The 19,415-nt window shown below is 37.5% G+C and overlaps 1 protein-coding gene across 11 annotated transcripts in view; it reads left to right on the top strand.

Moving 5' to 3' along the window:
- KDM4C (lysine demethylase 4C) overlaps positions 1–19,415 on the top strand; it is a 257,900-nt gene that overhangs the window by 14,939 nt on the left and 223,546 nt on the right. For 7 of the 11 annotated variants that reach the window (XR_009153550.1, XM_058170005.1, XM_058170004.1 and 4 more), the window contains 5 exons: positions 5,518–5,563; positions 6,628–6,792; positions 10,131–10,306; positions 13,328–13,442; positions 19,197–19,390. Coding sequence is in view for 10 of the 11 variants with exons in the window: in XM_058170005.1 (XP_058025988.1) it covers positions 6,649–6,792; positions 10,131–10,306; positions 13,328–13,442; positions 19,197–19,390 (629 nt within the window). In the remaining variant the exon portion in view is untranslated. Of the gene's footprint in view, positions 1–5,517; positions 5,564–6,627; positions 6,793–10,130; positions 10,307–13,327; positions 13,443–19,196; positions 19,395–19,415 lie in introns of those variants that run through there. The other 4 variants (XM_058170007.1, XM_058170003.1, XM_058170006.1 and 1 more) reach the window with 2 other exon arrangements.

The raw sequence follows: 19,415 nt of genomic DNA, 5'->3' as shown, positions 1-19,415 counted from the left end.
AAAAAGATTTCTACTAATATAACAGAACCCCTAAGCATAATTTTTGAAAAAGCTTTCACAACCAGTTCCCTTCCCAAACTTTAGTCACTTGCCACGGTCATCCCTGTCTTCAAAAAAAAGAGACGCCAGTCTAGTTGAAAATTACAGACCTATCTCTCTTTGCTGTGTCATCTGCAAAGTAATGGAATCTATCATCAACCAATCCATTACTCTCCACCTAGAAACAAACAACCTACTCTCTAATAAACAATTTGTTTTCAGAAAAAAATTATCATGTAATTTACAACTTCTTCACTGCAAAAACATATGGACTACAAATGTTGATCAGGGCAAAGCAATAGATGCAATCTACATAGACTTCTGTAAAGCTTTTGACTCAGTAGTACATGATAAACTTCTCCTAAAACTAAAATCCTACAGCATTTCAGGACCCCTCCACAATTGAATAACAGCTTTTCTATCAAACAGACAACAAGTAGTCAAAATTGGCAATGCTATATCAAATCCTGTTCCTGTCAAGTGTAGCGTTCTTGGACCAACACTCTTCACATTATACATTAATGATCTCTGTGACCATATTACAAGTAATTGTGTTCTCTTTGCTGATGATGTCAAACTATTTAACACCACCAACAATACAGCTACCCTTCAAAAAGACCTTGACATTGTATCTGAATGGTCTAAAACTTGGCAACTCCAAATCTCAACCAGCAAATGTTCAGTCTTACGTATTGGAAAAAAGAACCTAAACACTAAGTACAAGCTTGATGGACATTACCTTAGTGATGACCCCCACCCTGTTAAAGACCTTGGAGTTTTCATATCAAGTTTTCTAAGTGCCAAAGCCCACTGTAACTACATCCCAAAAAAGGCCTTAAGAGTTGTAAACATAATCTTGCGTATCTTCTTCTCCAAAAACACTACACTACTAACCAGAGCATATAAAACATTTACTAGGCCAATTCTTGAATACAGCTCGACTGTTTGGAACCCATACCACATTTCTGACATCAATACAATTGAACATGTCCAGAAATATTTTACAAGAAGAGTTCTCCACTCCTCTGAATACAACAAAATACCTTATGCCACCAGACTTGAAATCCTGGGTTTAGAAAATTTAGAACTACGCCGCCTTCGACATGACCTGAGTTTAACTCATAGAATCATCTATTACAAATCATTTATTTCCTTCCTGTTGAAGACTACTTCAGCTTCAATTGCAACAATACATGAGCACACAATAGATTTAAGCTTAATGTTAACCACTCCAATCTTGATTGCAGAAAATATGACTTCAGTAACAGAGTTGTTAATGCTTGGAATACACTACCTGACTCTGTGGTCTCTTCCCAAAATCCCAAAAGCTTCAACCAAAAACTGTCTACTATTGACTTCACCCCATTCCTAAGAGGTCTGTAAGGGGCATGCATAAGAGCACAAGCGTGCCTACCGTTCCTGTCCTATTGTTTCCTTTCATTATATCCAATTAATATAGTTATTACATATTCATACTCATATATATGCTTATATATTGTATAGTTATTTCATACTTATGCTTATATATACTGTGTGACAAAATAAATAAATAAATAAATAGATTTTAATAATGATTTAAAATCTTGGATTAGTAGAAGAAACTTTATTATATAGTACTGATCCAATGCTACTGTGAAATTCTAATTTTATTTGTTTATTTATCCCAACTTTATTATTTTTACAAATAACTACTTCTTCCTCCTATTTTCCCCACAACAACAACCCTGTGAGGTGGGTTGAGCTGATGATTGGTTCAAAATCACACAGATGGCTTTCATGGCTAAGGGGAATTTGAACTCAAGCTCTCCCACTTTCTACCCTGGTGCCTTTACCATTAGATCAAACTAGGCAACTTGCAAATCTCTTTTCTATTCGCTTTGCATTTTTCAATTTTTTTTCTGTGTTTCCTGTTGGCAGTATTTTTTGATAGCTACTAAAACAAATAAACAAACTATTACTACTATTACACGACTTTCAGTGAAAGCAAACATTTTTTTAACTACCTAGATTCCCAAGCTAGAACTCCATCAGTTGAATTATAAACTAAACTGAGTTCTTTATATTGTATGAGATATATTTCTGCCTGCAACAGCTAGGTATGACCATATTCTATACTAGGTAAAATAGAAGTTGCTATTTTAAAAAGCAGCCTCTTGTAAAACACACTGCTGTTATATCATCTGGAACTGACCAAAACATGGATAATCTAGAAAAAGATTCTTTGTATAATTGATTCCATGCTATTGATCACAGAAGGGCAGAAAGGAGAACTGCATCTATTGGTAAATCACTGGATGGAAAAGACTGATATTCTCCCAATTGTTTCATTGAAGATGCAGCAAAGTGATCTCCCGTTTAACTGTTGCTGAAGCATGTATGGATTTTTGTGAAAGGATTGTAACATTTAGTTTGTAGTAAAAGAACAAATAGTCTGTATCTTTTCCACAAAGGTCTAGTAGCAGATTTCAGGATTCTTTTTTCCATGCATGATTTTTATTAAAAAATTTAAATAAGTCTTAATAAAACTTTTAAACCAAGAGTAATGTTCTGGTTTATTAGTAATCATAACACCAGTTTAATTTATCTTGCAATAATGCTAAATCCTCATATGATATTGCTTAGCACTTATATTGAGACAATATGGAACTCTGTTGCATTTCTTAAAATATAAGGAGATGAATAGTCATACTGCAGCTCTTTCTAGAGCAACTCTAGGGCTTTTTCCTATATCCTTAGTTATGAGGGGAGAACAATGGGAGGACAGTGGAAAGCCATTGCTTTAGCAGTTGTCTTTTTACCATGCCTCAAATATGAGACCAGCAAAACTGCTGCCCTCAGTTAAGAGCAGGAAAGCATCTGCTGCTATTATTGGGAATGAGCAGTATTTCCAGAAAGTTTGGAAATAAGGGAAGGAATCACCATGGTGATAGATGGCGAAGGATCTGCACTGGGTTGGGGGGGGGCATTGAAGAGAGAGCAGAGAGGTGGAAGAATCTCTTTTCTTGTTTCTAGCTCCTCTGACAGTAACCATAGAGCAAAGGGTAGATGGAGGCTGTGGAAGCCAGTATTAATAGGGAAGAAACATTGCTCTTTTCTCGACAGCCAATGGAGAAATGGCCAAGGAGCTACATGAGGCCAGATGAGAGGAGCAGTGTAGCAGTAAGCAGGTTGGAACCCTACTCATCTCCCCGAAGCCTCTTCTTCATGTAAATCAGAATCTTGGCACAGAGGAAGGTTTCCACAGGAAATATTTGGAGTAACCTGGGCATAAAGTGATGTGATGTGAAAATATATAAATAGGCTATCTCTAACACAGGGCACAGGGACTATGTAAATGAACTGTCAGGAATAGAAACACCCTTCATCCCGAACCCTCAGGTTTTATCCAGAAGAATAACCTGTATAATATTATCATTTTTTTGTTATATTGCATTGTATGTTATATTGTTTGGATGCTCTCTATTGCCTAGAGTTCTAGCTGATTGAAACCACAAGTAAATAAATGAATAGGATACCAGAGGCCATCAAAAGAAATTGAGAATGAGCTGTGTTCAGGCTTTCCCGTCATTTTGACAGCACATAAGCAAAAGAAGAAATTTTCGTGAGCAAATAGTTTTGAAACTATTCAAATGCTTGAGTTGATTTGTGCTGCATCAAGCTACTCAATATGGAGCTGGATAGTATCTGGGGCCTGTTATGGCTTGTTTAAGAGAGTCTGAGGGAGAATCACCACAACTGTCAGGTCAATGGGAACAGAAACTACTAGGATGAAATGAGATATATATCTTTAGAGTTTTTGATATAATATTTTAAATTGATTTTTCTTTTTTTTTTGTTTGATAACTTTTTAAAGTTAAATGTGCTTATAAAATAGAATAGAATAGAATAAAATAGAATAGAATTTTATTGGCCAAGTGTGATTGGACACACAAGGAATTTGTCTTGGTGCATATGCTCTCAGTGTACATAAAAGAAAAGATACGTTCATCAAGGTACAACATTTACAACACAATTGATGGTCAATATATCAATATAAATCATAAGGATTGCCAGCAACAAGTTATAGTCATACAGTCATAAGTGGAAAGAGATTGGGGATGGGAACTATGAAACGATTAATAGTAGTGCAGATTCAGTAAATAGTCTGACAGTGTTGATGGAATTATTTGTTTAGCAGAGTGATGGCCTTCGGGAAAAAACTGTTCTTGTGTCTAGTTGTTCTGGTGTGCAGTGCTCTATAGCGTCGTTTTGAGGGTAGGGGTTGAAACAGTTTATGTCCAGGATGTGAGGGATCTGCAAATATTTTCACGGCCCTCTTCTTGATTCGTGCAGTATACAGGTCCTCAATGGAAGGCAGGTTGGTAGCAATTGTTTTTTCTGCAGTTCTAATTATTCTCTGAAGTCTGTGTTTTTCTTGTTGGGTTGCAGAACCGAACCAGACAGTTATAGAGGTGCAAATGACAGACTCATAGAATAGAGTCTGTAATAGAAATATAAATGTATAAAGAAATAGAAATGTGCCAACAAATAATTTTGCTTGGCTTAAGTGGAGATACAAATATAAGACACCTATAATAAAACTACCTATTCTTGTTATTTTTTTCACTTCTCATTTCAGTTTATCAAAATAGCTTTGGCATTTAACTACATGATTTTTTTTCACTGCTATGATAGAATATTGAAGAAATCAAAATTAAGCAACTTTTCCTACTTACGTGTAAGATGTCAATATTTTAATCAAGCGTATTAATCAAATATGAAGATATTGGAATAATTTTATAAATTTGTTGGCATCAATTATAGGTATTCCTCATCTTACAGCCAGAGTTTCCATTGCTAAGCAAGGCAGTTGTTAAGTGAGTCATGCTTGATTTTGTAATCTTTTTTGTCATAGTTGTTGAGCAAATCATTGCAGTTGTTAAGTAAATCACATAGCTAAGGAAGCAAATCTGGCTTCTGCCATTAACTTTGCTAGTCAGAAGCCAGCTAGGAAGGTTGCAAATGATGATAACATGACTCTGGGAGGCTGCAACTGTTGTAGATGCATGCCTGTTGCCAAGTGCTCAAATTTTGATCATGTTACCTCGGGAAGTGGTGCAACAGTCGTTAATGTGAGAATCAATCATAAATTGATTTTTTCAGTGCTATTATAATATCAAAAAGTCACTAAATCAATGGTTGTAAGTTGAGGACTACCTCTCCATTATTTCTGACAAATCAGAGTTAATAACTTTGACATTACAAAATCTCTGATGTAATTTCAACTGCCTCTTAGTTGTTCCTGTTAGCTGGTTTTGCTGAGTGCTTGTTTCACCTGCTGAGTACTTTTAGATTGTTTTTTAATTTAGGACAATTTTATGAATTTATTTTAAATTAAGCAAATTTTATATATTGAAAATCTGTGGAAGTTTTATTACTTATGCAGTAATATAAATGTTTTATTTCTCTTTTTTCTTTCATCTCTCCCCTAATCCACAGGGAGAAGAAAACTGAGCTGAAATAGAAGAAAATACAGAATTGGCAGGTGAAAATTATAACTTGTCTGCCATATTCCTCATCATATACATAAATTTTTAAAATAGTTTGACTTCTTAACCACAGGAATTTTTACTTCATGGGTCTATTAATCCCTTCAAAAATATGGCAAGACTGGCATTTCATTTGTGGAAAGCTTTTAAAAATATTCTATAGAACACATTCAGATAGGTTCAAAGGCAAAATTTGTAGCTGCACTGGCCATTATGGAAGAATTTTCAGAAATTATTTTTTTCATATCCTCTGCCAACCTCGAAGCATAAAAAGTAGTTTCAACTATTACAGAGAATAGAAAATTAATTTGTGATTCAGTTAAATTGCCCCATTTGAAATGTAAAATTCTACATCAAAGACTGGGTTAACTTGGAGGTGATCTATTTTAACATTTTTCTTTACTGGCTTCCTGAATCTCTGTATTTATGTCCCAAAGTGATTACTGCACACATAGGAATTAAGTACCAAGGCCCACAGAAATGACCTGAGAATTCTAGGAAACTTGTTTAGCAACTGAATCCTAGATAAATATAATTGCATGTAAAATAGAATTATACTGAAGGCTTAGATGTAAAGTCATGGAATTAATGGTGATTAAGTTTTTAGACTTTCTGGCCATTCACTACTATCTTCTTTCAGTTTGTTTTTGTTTTAATGGCCTCTTCATATTTTTTTTTTTTTTTTTTTTGTTTACATTTATACCCCGCCCTTCTCCGAAGACTCAGGGCGGCTTACAGTGTATAAGGCAATAGTCTCATTCTATTTGTATATTTTTACAAAGTCAACTTATTGCCCCCCCAACAATCTGGGTCCTCATTTTACCTACCTTATAAAGGATGGAAGGCTGAGTCAACCTTGGGCCGGGCTCGAACCTGCAATAATTGCAGGCTTCGGTGTTCTTAATAACAGGCTATTACCAGCTATTACCTTGAAGGTATCGTATAAAATCATAGTAAAAATAGAAATATAAAAATGTAAGTTTAAATTTAGATAAAATCCATTTATAATATGTTTTATTCAAATAGAGCTCATAATAATCAATATGTATTTCCTTATCAGCAGGTCTAATGTTGAGCAGCCATGGCTGCTCAATCTTTGGATTCCCCTCCAAATCCAAGCTGTAAAATTATGACATTTCAACCGACAATGGATGAATTCAAGGATTTTAATAAATACTTGGCGTATATGGAATCAAAAGGTGCTCATCGTGCTGGTTTAGCAAAGGTACTTTTTAAAAAAATATTCTAGATAGAGGAACAATGAATGTTACTCGGCTTCCAACAATTTGTTTAGTCACCACTTGAAATTACAATGGCACTGGAAAAAGTGACTTATGACTGTTTTTCACACTTACGACCATTGCAGCATCCCCATGGTCACGTGATCAAAATTTGGATGCTTGGCATTTGACTCTGGTGGCACAGTGGTTAGAATGCAGTATTGCAGGCTAACTCTGCCTACTGCCAAAAGTTCAGTCCTGACCAGCTCTAAGGTTGACTCAATCTTCTAATATGCTGACTCTGTAAACCGTTTAGAGAGCGCTCTAAAGCACTATGAAGCAGTATATATGGTAAGTCTAAATGCTATTGCTGTTGCTATTGCTATGATAATTGCAATGTCCTGGGGTCATGTGATCTCCTTTTCCGACCTGACTAATAAAGTCAATGAGAAAGCCTGATTCACGTAACAACCATGTTATTAACTTAACAACTGCAGCAATTCACTTAACCACTGTGGCAAGAAAGGTTGTAAAATGGAGCAAAACTCAATAATTGTCTTGCTTAGCAACATAAATTTTGGGCTCAATTGTTGTAAATCAAGGACTGTTGAAGCTTTTAATCACATCTTAAAAGCTTCTACTAAATGTTTATATAATACTACACTTACTTAGCAGTACTATTTTAGCACAATAACCCATTACCAAAATACATTGTGGAAATACTCATAGGTTCTGCTGAGATGTAATCCCAAAATCACAAGAAAGAAGTGCATCTGTTGCTTTTTCTTAGACACTGAAGAGAGATATAAGAATGAGAAGAACACTTGGATAATTCTCTTGGGATAAATCAGAAATTTCTTGGTACTATTTTCTGTTATTTCTTGGAGTAGTATGGAATAGAATCATTACAAAGTGGAGACTTTTCCCCAACTTTTCCAAAGTCTCCAACAAGATACAATGAGGTTCAAAAGTGTCAAAATTTTACATTATCCCATTTCTCTCCAAATATATATTATCTACCTAAGTGATTATGACAGTCTTCATGCCCTATATTAATCTAAATCCAGACTATAAAGGAACAAGCCAAGCCATTTCATATAAGCACTTCTGGAACTATAGTGCTAGTTTCTTTTCCATCAGCTTGACCAATGAAATATTAGATATGTAAGCATGGTCAAATTGGTTGGAGGCAAAGTTGATTTCTGAAATCAAGATCTCATCAGTTCCTCATTTAAGGCAATGAGAAATAGCCTGCAAGAAGGAAGTATTATTTGTCTCAACATTTGGGAGATGGAATCTTACTTGTAACAGCATAAACATATATAAGAATTGTATTGGCTTTTTCAAGAGACAATTATAAAAAATGACTGAAACAAGTATTATTAGATAGTGTAGTGCAGGGGTTCCCCAACCTGTGGGCTGCGGCCCATACTGGGCTGTGTTCTATTCACAACTGGGCTGTATGAATGGTGGGCCGGCATGTGGGCATGCAGCGCCATTTGTATGATTGATGGATGCTGGCGCCCACAGCCCCACTCGCATGAGCGCCTACCCTCACACAAACCCATTCCCTTCCCCCCTGCAATGGGCTGCCAACCCGGAAAGGTTAGGGAATGCTTGTGTAGTGGACACTTAGTGGACACTTAGTGCTGCTTAAAGTACAATAATTACAAACTCAGTATGAATCCAGGTAATTTGAATAACACCCAAACTTTCATAATGGTATACAAATGGAATCTGACCTTTGTCAGAACTATTAAATGTATCCAACAACCCTAAAAAGCTCCTTGGATATAGTCCATATCCTTCTGTATTCTGTCATTACTGTAGCATAGGTCTTATGATGATGCCTCTATTATGCTTGAGTTTCTCTTGGATTTACAGTATGTCATCTTCTCTTTTGCTACAAAGTCTGCAACTACTGTATATAGCATATGATGTTATATGTATTCCAGTTAAACATTTTATTGAGTTATGCAATACTTGTAAAATATAAAATACAAAAGTAAATAGAAGAGCACTAAGGAGGAAAAGGGGAAGAGAAGTGAGGAAGGATAAGATAAAGAAGCATTGACTTCTGACTCCCTGTTGCAGTAAAATAAGGCATTAACATCAAATCACAACTTTTTGGATGCTATATGTATTCCAACATGAGGTAAGAGTGCTTAGGAGACACTATATCAAGCTCTTATGAGATATTGGTGTTTCATGTACCAAGGCCTACTACTATATTTAAGCAAACATTCCCTAGTGGGGACAGAACACCCATCAGGTCATAGTGCCATAAAGATGGATTTGGAAGGAGTTGACTGTATTTGAACCATTTGGACAGGCAGATAAACATGTACGTGATATTAACCATTGAAATAGGAGGTAAGTGGAACATGAGTGACTGTGAGCAGGGCATCTTGATTGAAGAAAGGTCACAATTAGCCCACAAAATCTAGCTGTTGAAAAGCCTTTCTAACCACAGTTGCCACTTGTTCCTCAAGGAGGAGTTGTGAATTTAGAAAAGCTTCCAAATTGTGCATGCATATACAACTCTCTTCAAACTGAAAGAAGAAATGTCCTTGGAGTAATTGAGGCCACAAACCAAAAGCCGCTCCCTATCAGAGGGATTTAGTTTAAAACTGTTTCTACCCATTCATACATGACAGCCTCTAGGCAATGTTAGCACTTACCTGCTAAATATCATCAAAAACATTTGTTGTTTGCTGTTTTTTGAATCACCAGATTTAAACCCAAATAAAATCTTACAGTTGGTATATAGACATACCTGTAAACAGAGAAATGATTCTTTTTCAAAAAGCAATATTCTCATATTGAGTTTATTCTTGATAACATACAAGTTTTACTCTTGGTCTATAAAATGTGATACTGCTACAAATGATGGTAATACATGCATAATACAATGACATAATGTAATGGATTCATTATATATTTTAATATCTATAGGTAACTTAATAGAAGGGTGCCATTTTTATTCAGCATTATTCGCCTGAATTGACTCCTAGGGAGCAATTTAGATTTACCAACAAGCAGTCTTGCTTATTCTGGCCACTGTTTCAGACAACAATTATTTATTTTAAAATTAAAATAGAGAAATACAGTCTTAAAAAAGAAATAGTAGGGGTCTAAATATTATCCATCTTTAAGTCAGTGCATAATAAACTGTTCACAAATATTGCTATATTAACAACTTAGTTAATATTATGGAGATATAATCTACCTTTACATGAACAATTTGAAGTGATCTTCCTAGGTTTACTTATACAGTTTGTCTCAATGTAATGTTTTGCACTCCATTGTTTAAAACTAAATTTCTGTCCTTCTAAATTTCTAGGTAATTCCTCCTAAGGGATGGAAGCCAAGAAAAAGTTATGATGATATTGATGATCTGATGATTCCAGCTCCTATTCAACAGATGGTAACTGGTCAATCAGGTCTCTTCACTCAATACAATATTCAAAAAAAGCCAATGACTGTGAAAGAATTTAGGCAACTTGCTAATAGTGACAAGTAGGTATATTCATTCCATACTTTGTTTCATAAAGGTGCACAATTTAAATTACGTTTAATTAACCACATTTTTTTGTTAATTACATTTAAATTCAGTTGATATTTTTCTGATACCCTGGCCTCATTTATTTTATGGTGGGCAACCTTTCCATAAAGTCAAAATAGGGCACTTACTTGGAAAAGATGTTCTGTTTGGGACTTGTATATCTGTTCTTTGATGCATTCAGACTTTTTATCCTTGAAATTCAGAATAAGTGATTTATTTATTGTTCTTTATGATTTTTTGGTAATTTTCTTGATTAAGAAAAATAAATGAATAGAGGTTTACTGCTTAGATATCTAAACAACTTATTCACAGTAAGAGAACATTTACTAGGAATGACACTTTGGTAAGAAGGATGTGAGGTGGATTTATTCATTTATCTTTCCATTCAGTTTATATTAATAAATAGATTCCCTTATATTACTTCAGTATTTTTTCTTTTTGCATTTTATTCCTGTGACTTAAAGCTATTTTCTTAAGACAGTATTATTGATTTCCAGAATGTTAATTTTAGAAGATATTTTGTTCACAGGGATGGCATAATGGCTCAGCAATTAAGACACTGGGCTTGTCAGCTGAAAATACTCTTTCTGATTTGTCCATATTTTTCACTTTCATAGTCAGAAGTAAGCTTCTTTATTTGTGTCCCATTTCACTCAGGCCAGAATCCTAGGGACAATTTTATTAACCCTAATAAAGCATTAAATGATTATATTGATTTCCGTTTGAGAGAGTTTACTGTCAACCTAGCAATAATATTGTGCTGTTCTTTGTCCATTTATTGGAAATCTGTGTCCTGTTAAGCAATAAATTGGTAAAGAGAGGCCACTTGCCCATAAGCAAGTGGTCTCTCTTTTCCAATTTATTGTTGAGGAAGGGGCCTTATCTAGAAGTTCTAACCTAAGAGAGACTTTTGCAATTGTCTTCTTTTTTAAAGTAGAAAGATGCTGTACCTGGAGGTTTGCTGGTCCAGCATTCCAGATGCTCCACTGAGAGTCCATTATTGGTACACTTTAACCTGTTACAGCATAGCTCAGCCTATTCCAAGAAAAGTGTGTGGCTAATCTCTGAATAGGTGGAAAATGAGATTAGAAAAGAACATCTTGATCCTGAGCAGGTCACTTTGGATGGCTCTGACTCTCTGGGTGGTTTGAAATATTTGCACAAATGTCATCAAAGGAAAACAACAGCACTTGCATCCAATGCTTAACCAGTCCAGTAGTAGCACTTGGCTGAATGCTATAGTACTTATATTCAGGCAGAATGAGATTGAGTGTGACTTCTCTCAAATTTGCTCCTCTCCAGTAAATTATGATCCCCAGTTTGAGACCCTCTACCAGTAAGACTTTTAGACAGCTTTCTAATGATTTTGAAGTTCTAAATTCTATAATAAGTTTTCAGGAGAAGTAAAACTATTTCAGTTGCCTGAAATATCAGGATCATACTAGAAAATAAATTTGGAGGATTTGGCATGATGGCAACTGAACATATTTCCGTGGAGTTTATGTGATTTGATGATTGAGTTGCCTACCATGACAGTTCTTGTCACAGTACTTTAAAGCTAAAATCAACCTCCTGTTTACTGATGTCCAGTGTACCTTATGTGTATTTCCAGGGAATTTATTTCAATTGTTGTGATATCTGAGCATGTGGACAAGGTTCTTGCAGTTATAAACCAATTCTTTGCCCACTTGATCTGTAACTAACAGTACTGATTGGAACTGAGGGTGGGCATTTGTAGCATTGTATGTTAGAAATGTACCTAGCTGTGATAATAGATGTTAACTTACCCGCATTCTCCTAAAGTAAGTAATCAACTAAATATTTCTGTATAAGGAAGATGGTACAGCACACTAAGAGAACTTGGAAAGAGGTATGAAGAGAGTGACAGTTTACAATTAGACAAAGAGAAATGGGGAATTAAAAATTACCTGCTTGAAAGCAGTTTTACATAGGAAACAGAGGTGCAAGTCTATGGGTCACTTGCAGAGGTGCAAGTCTATGGGATCTTTTAAAGCTATCTGTGCGACTTGCAGTAGATGCTGCTTCCCTTTGTCACCGTTTCAGCTCTGTGTTGATTGGTGCTTTCTCACACTGGAAAACTCTTCATGGTAGTACATGCTGATCCATGATCTTTTGTCAGCCTAGAGAGAAGATTGCTAAATATCTGTTTCCAATTGTCAGCCAGAACTTGGGAAACTGAACCAAGTTCACTGGCAGAAAGCAGTGAATATTTCTCTTTCTCTCAAGTGATCCAAGTAAATTTTTTTGAAAAAAAAAAGATTACTGGAAGGGAAAAAAACTCATTTCCTTCATCCTTCCACCAACTATGATATCTAGGATTCTGGTGCAGCGCCTAATGTTTCAATTAGTATCCTTAAGAATGAAAAAACTACACACTTGTGTTGGATTTTCGTTTCATTTTTTTCTTTAGCTTATGCAATTTTTGAAAAAGGATTTTGCTGTTAATTTGATGTGCAACAATAATAAAATGCATTCAGAACAAGGTGTAAATCATTAAAATAAATAACTTTTATTAGCTGGAAGACTGAACTGCTTCTTGTGTAAAGTTGATAGTAACTTTATGGTTCAATTTTTCAAAATTAATAGGCAGACACATATATGTATGCACCAGTAGTGGGTTTCAATTTTGGCCGCTACCAGTTCTCTCATGGGCGCGCGGGCACTCATGCGTGTGTGTGACTTTTCTGCGCATGTGCAGAAGCTTCTGCACATGCGTAGAGACATCTGGGCGGGTGGGCAGAGCTTCCCACTACCCCCGCTACCGGTTTGCCTGATCTGGGGCGAACCGGTAGCAATCCACCACTGGTATGCTTGTAGACAAAATATATACACACAGTGTTCTTTTTTAATCTAAGGTTTATTTAAAAGTTTGTTTAGTTATATAAGGAGCAAACATTTATATATATAAATACTAATTCTTTGAAACCATTGTCTTTTTCACTTTTCCTTTACAGATATTGTACTCCAAGACATTTAGATTTTGAAGACTTAGAACGTAAATACTGGAAAAATTTAACTTTTGTGGCACCAATCTATGGAGCAGATATTAATGGAAGCATATATAATGAAGTAGGCACATTATTTGTATCCTCCTAAGCTGTCTAATGTTATATTATTTTCACTACAAATAAGAAACATAAATTGAAATAGCTATGGTCCATTTCTTTTGAGTGCAAGTATATTTTATAAAATGAGCTTACCACCTGTATCCTGCATTTGGATGTTTTAAATATATTTATTTTATTTATTTATTTATTTTATTTAATTTTTATACCGCCCTTCTCCCGAAGGACTCAGGGCGGTGTACAGGCAAAAGTAAGAACAACACAATATACAAATTAAAATACCATTTAAAAACTTATTAAATTAGCCTGAAATTAAAATTTTCCATACTAAAAACCCCATTTAAAATTAATAAAATTTCCCTTAAAACTAATTTAAGCCAGCCCCGCGCGGATAAAAAGATGTGTTTTTAGTTCGCGACGAAATGTCCGGAGGTCGGGTATTTGACGTAAACCCGGGGGAAGCTCATTCCAGAGTGTGGGTGCCCCCACAGAGAAGGCCCTTCCCCTGGGGGCCGCCAGCCGGCATTGTTTGGCGGACGGCACCCTGAGAAGTCCCTCTCTATGGGAGCGTACGGGTCGGTGGGAGGCATGTGGTAGCAGCAGGCGGTCCCGTAAGTACCCAGGTCCTAAGCCATGGAGCGCTTTAAAGGTCATAACCAACACCTTAAAGTGCACTCGGAAAGCCACAGGCAGCCAGTGCAGCCTGCGCAGGATCGGTGTTACATGGGAGCTACGCGCAGCTGCATTCTGGACTAACTGAAGCCTCCGAGCGCACTTCAAGGGAGCCCATGTGAGAGCATTACAGTAATCCAAGCGAGAGGTAACGAGGGCATGAGTGACCGTGCATAAGGCATCCCGATCAAGGAAGGCGCAACTGCGAACCAGGCGAACCTGGTGGAAGGCCCCCTGGAGCGGCCGTCAAATGATCTTCAAGCGACAGCCGATCGTCCAGGAGGACACCTAAGTTGCGCACCCTATCCTTTGGGGCCAATAACTCGCCACCAACAGCCAGCGCGGCTGCAGCTGACTGAATCGGGTGCCGGCATCCACAGCCACTCCGTCTTGGAGGATTAAGCTTGAGCCTGTTTCTCCCCATCCAGACCCGTACGGCCTCCAAACACCGGGACAGCACTTCAACAACTTCATTGGGGTGGTCAGGGGTGGAAAAGTACAACTGAGTGTCATCAGCGTACTGCTGGTATCTCACCCCGAAACCACTGATGATCTCACCCAACGGTTTCATGTAGATGTTGAACAGAAGGGGCGAGAGAATCGACCCCTGAGGGACCCCACAAGTGAGGCCCCTCGCGGTGACCTCTGCCCCCCTGTCAACACCGTCTGCGACCGGTCAGAGAGATAGGAGGAGAACCACCGATACACGGTGCCTCCCACTCCCAATCCCCCCAACCGGCGCAGCAAGATACCATGGTCGATGGTATCGAACGCCGCTGAGAGGTCTAATAGGACCAGGGCAGAGGAATAACCCCTGTCCCGAGCCCTCCAGAGATCATCCACCAAAGCGACCAAAGCTGTCTCCGTGCTGTATCCGGGTCGGAAGCCGGACTGGAACGGGTCTAGATAGACGTCTTCATCCAGGTATTGAGGAAGCTGTCGCGCCACGGCACTCTCTACAACCTTCGCAACAAAGCGAAGGTTGGAGACTGGACGATAATTACCCAAAACAGCTGGGTCCAGGGAAGGCTTCTTAAGGAGGGGTCTCACCACCGCCTCTTTCAAGGCGGCAGGGAAAACCCCTTCCAACAAAGAAGCGTTGATAATCCTCTGGAGCCAGCCTCGTGTCACCTCCTGAGTGGCCAGTACCAGCCAGGAAGGGCACGGGTCCAGTAAACATGTCGTGCCGTGAAGCCTCCCCAACAACCTGTCCACGTCCTCGGGAGCCACAGGGTCGAACTCATCCCAAATGGACTCAACAAGACGTGCCTCCTCTCCCTCGCTTGGATCATCCCAAATTCGATCCAGACCGTCCCTCAGCTGAGCGATTTTATCGTATAGATAACCGCTAACCCCCTCGGCTCGTCCCTGCAAAGGGTCATCCCGCACCTCCTGATGTAGGAGAGAGCGGGTGACCCGAAACAGGGCGGCCGGGCGGTTATCTGCCGACGCAATGAGGGTGGAGGCGTAAGAACGCCTCGCTTCCCTCATTGCCACTAGGTAGGTCCTAGAATAGGACCTAACTAGTGTCCGATCAATTCGGGCGACTGGACCTCCAGGTGCTCTCAGGCGTCTTCTCCGGCGTTTCATCTCCTCAGCCCCTCGGAGAACCAAGGGCGGTCGAGATCTCGCGGGTCAGAGGCCGCAAAGGCGCGACACGGTCCAAGGCCCCGGCCGCGGCCTGTTCCCAGGCCACGACCAGTTCCTCAGTCGTGCCGTGGGCCAGATCCTCAGGGAATGGCCCAAGCTCCGTCAGGAACCTCTCAGGGTCCATCAGGAAAAATATAAAATAGATAATAACCACAAATTTATGGTAAAAATGTTATTTAGCAATAGCTGGAAAAAATACAGCTTTAATTGAGTTAGGCATTGTGTTTTCTTTGAAAGGAATAAGCTATATAATAATTTCCTTATGATTTCATATCTCAATAATCATCAACATGTTGCGTAAGTGGCAGATAGCTCTTAAATATTTTCCTTGTGCCTTCAAGTCAATCATGATTCCTGGTGACTTTAAAGACAACTCCCTGCAATTTTGATAGATGGCATAATTATGGGAAATTGGGTTAAAAGATTGACAAAAAGGAATGAAAAAAGAATAATAGAAAGCATATGGGAGATACTAGATTATTAGCAGGTCTTTATGGATGTCTCATCAGAAATGTGACACTTCTCAGGTAAATGTAGCCACATGGAAACTAAAAAAGAGCAGATTGATGGGGTAAATAGCCAGTTCCGTCTCAGAGTAACAAAGTATGTTCCGACACCTGTGCTTTCCAGATATCCTAATCTGAAAAGCACTTTGGACTGGTTATTTCTTTATCAGCCACCAGATGGTAACCTTGCACAAGGATAGATATCATTAGTATTATATACTATTAACTGAAATCTTTCCTAAATTTAGAATCATGATCTCCCATATTTATTCACGTTAGGGATTTTCATATATTCAGCAATGATGGATGAAATACAAGCTGTTTAGAAATGAGGTAATGGAAGCAAAGAGTAGGGAAGGAAACAGTTCACGGTGAATTCATACAACGCACATGAAACCATATGTGAATTGTTTTATCAAGAGTGAAAGCAATTCAGGTATCCAAATGGAAGCTATTTATTTTCTATAATAAATGAAGACTGTTATTTTATGAGGCTTCCATTTAAAAAATGTGGCTAAGATATATGCATTTTGGTGTTATTTAGTTTTTGGAGAAGGCTTTAAATATGTAGGGCAAATGGAAACCTCTGAAATTAATAAACTCATAATTAAAATGGTTGTGATTCAACAAGTTATTTAAACATAAGCAATGTCTTTTTTTGCATATTTCAATAGACATTGAAACATTGGGAAAGACTGTAGCTCAGAGATTTATCATTGTTGTGACCCAGGCCCAAGCAGGTAGTAATAAACTTAGTCCGTGGAAAAACAAACTTTATTTGAACAGCTGGGAATTATTTCATTCCCAGCGTCATTAGACTCAAAGTAAAACAAATGTCTCCCAACACAAATTCCTCAGTTATCTAACAAACCTTAGTCCAATTAGGCAAACTACCAAAGGGCCTTCCTGGCAAACGTCCATAAGCCACAAAAACAAAGACGTAGACAAAGCAGAAAACACAGGTACAGTGTTGTTTTCCGGCAAAGCTCAAATGCTGGTGCTGGTCTGTTTTAAGCCTTATGGGAGGGGCCAATCATCTCTTGGCCCTACTCTCGAGTTGTCATCTCTGCTTGAGCTGCTCTTGCCTTCTGGCAGCTCTTCTCATGCATGCATTAGGAATAGGCTCCTCCTGCTCCTCTGCCTCACTACTATCAGTCTCTGGAGGCTCTGGAATCTGCACCTCACTTCCTGATGGCCCTGGCCTCACCTCAGCCTCATCGCTGTCCAACTCCGTTGCCAGCTCCGTAGGCTGCTGATGGACCACAACAATCATACATTCTATGCCAAAAAAAAATCATTTCAATCTGTGACATCTCTAATTGGGTTCAGTAGAACTGAATAGATCAGTCAGTGGTTTGATTTATCATAAGAGTCTTTATGATTTTTTCAACTTGGTTGTGCTGTTCCTCTAATGTAAAACAACCTTGCCAGTGAAGCAGAGCTTCAAGAGAGTCTTCCATACGGTTTAATGTTAACCAGTACCTTAGCCAATAGATTTTCAAATGTGTCCGTATAAAAGAAAGACCAGCTACCAGACACAAGAAAGCATTTGATATACAACTGGAGACATAAAAGATAGCTCTTACAAATTTATTCTGGATTGCTTCTGAAGACGCACATACATACAAGGCTGTGTGCCTTAAGACTTGGGTTTAAAGAATTTTATTGTTGAAGTTATTATTGCTGCAGCTAGCAAATAGGACTGTATTATTGGACATCTTTTATTTGGTTCTTCCATATAAGGGAAGTTTACAAAATGGCTCCTAAATATTTGAAGAAATGTGTATTTATTCAGTACTGATATTGTTTGCTTCCAATTATGCTTTCAATTACTACATATTTTAGTAAACATGACAACTTTAATTTTGGCATCATTAATGCCCCAGGGTTTGTTTGTTTTTTCCTTGCTGCGGTATGTTGTTAATGCCTGCAGACTCAGCTTTAGGCCCAGGCAGGTCTAATATAAATATTTTTTAATTGGGAAAAAAAATTGACAGTGTGAGTGACTGATCTCTGCTGCTCTTTCTTTGCCCCTGATTTCTAATAAACATTTACAAAATTGTATGGATATTGACACCATACAAACATTTTTGTTTTAAAGCTTGCGTACTTGCCTAGTTTTTGCAGTTACGCATGTATTTAGGAGATGGCTTCAAAAAGAACATTAAACAGCCTCAGTGACCTCCTACATATAATGCAAGGGCAGCATTTTATTAGAGGCTTGTGGCATGTAGCCTAATCATAAATATAAATAATAAAACACATATATTTTATCTTCCTATTACTTCCCTATAATTGCAATAGTATACAATGTCCACTACACTTGATTATGCTATAACTGTGCAGCTAATCCTGTGCAATACTCATTACTAGGTAGTTATAGATTAGCAATTGTTTGTAGAAAATATGAGTATTTTGGCCATAAAAGGAATGTCAATAATTTATATAAGAACTATTGCTACTCTATGTCTAGTATGACAGATAATTTAAATGAGGCCTTCCTTAAGTAACAAGTGATATAACTTTGGAATTATATATAGGTACATTGTTTTTATTAAAAGCATTTTTAAGCATTCTGCAATCAAAAATAATTCTAGATTGGTTTACATATGAATACTAAAATATTAACAAGTTCCGATGTGCTGGTTTACAATGTCAGTAGTAACACAGAAAAGAAAAAGGTCAGAAAAACAATATATTAATTATTCAAAGAAAATGCTTATAATGAAAAGCTAAAATGGAAAGATTTCAGACAGAATTGTTGACTTGTCTTTTAATAGAAATGACAGAATGATTTTGCTTTCTTGCAGTGGACAATTTAGATACACCTACCTTTTTCCAAAGGGAGAGTAGATCTCCAAAATGATACATGAGTATTATTATTTTGTGCTTGTTTTATATTTGATTTATTGTTCATATCTGCTTTTCAGGATGTAAATGAATGGAATATCGCTCATCTCAATACCATATTGGATATTGTAGAAGAAGATTGTGGAATCTCAATTGAGGGAGTCAACACTCCATATTTGTATTTTGGAATGTGGAAAACAACTTTTGCATGGCACACTGAAGATATGGATCTTTATAGTATTAATTATCTCCACTTTGGCGAACCAAAATCCTGGTAAGCTAACTCTTTTTATGAGTGT

Source organism: Ahaetulla prasina, chromosome 2 (genome assembly GCF_028640845.1).
Source record: "Ahaetulla prasina isolate Xishuangbanna chromosome 2, ASM2864084v1, whole genome shotgun sequence".
In the NCBI taxonomy this organism is placed as follows: domain Eukaryota; kingdom Metazoa; phylum Chordata; class Lepidosauria; order Squamata; family Colubridae; genus Ahaetulla; species Ahaetulla prasina.
This window is presented reverse-complemented; position numbering and strand designations above follow the sequence as displayed.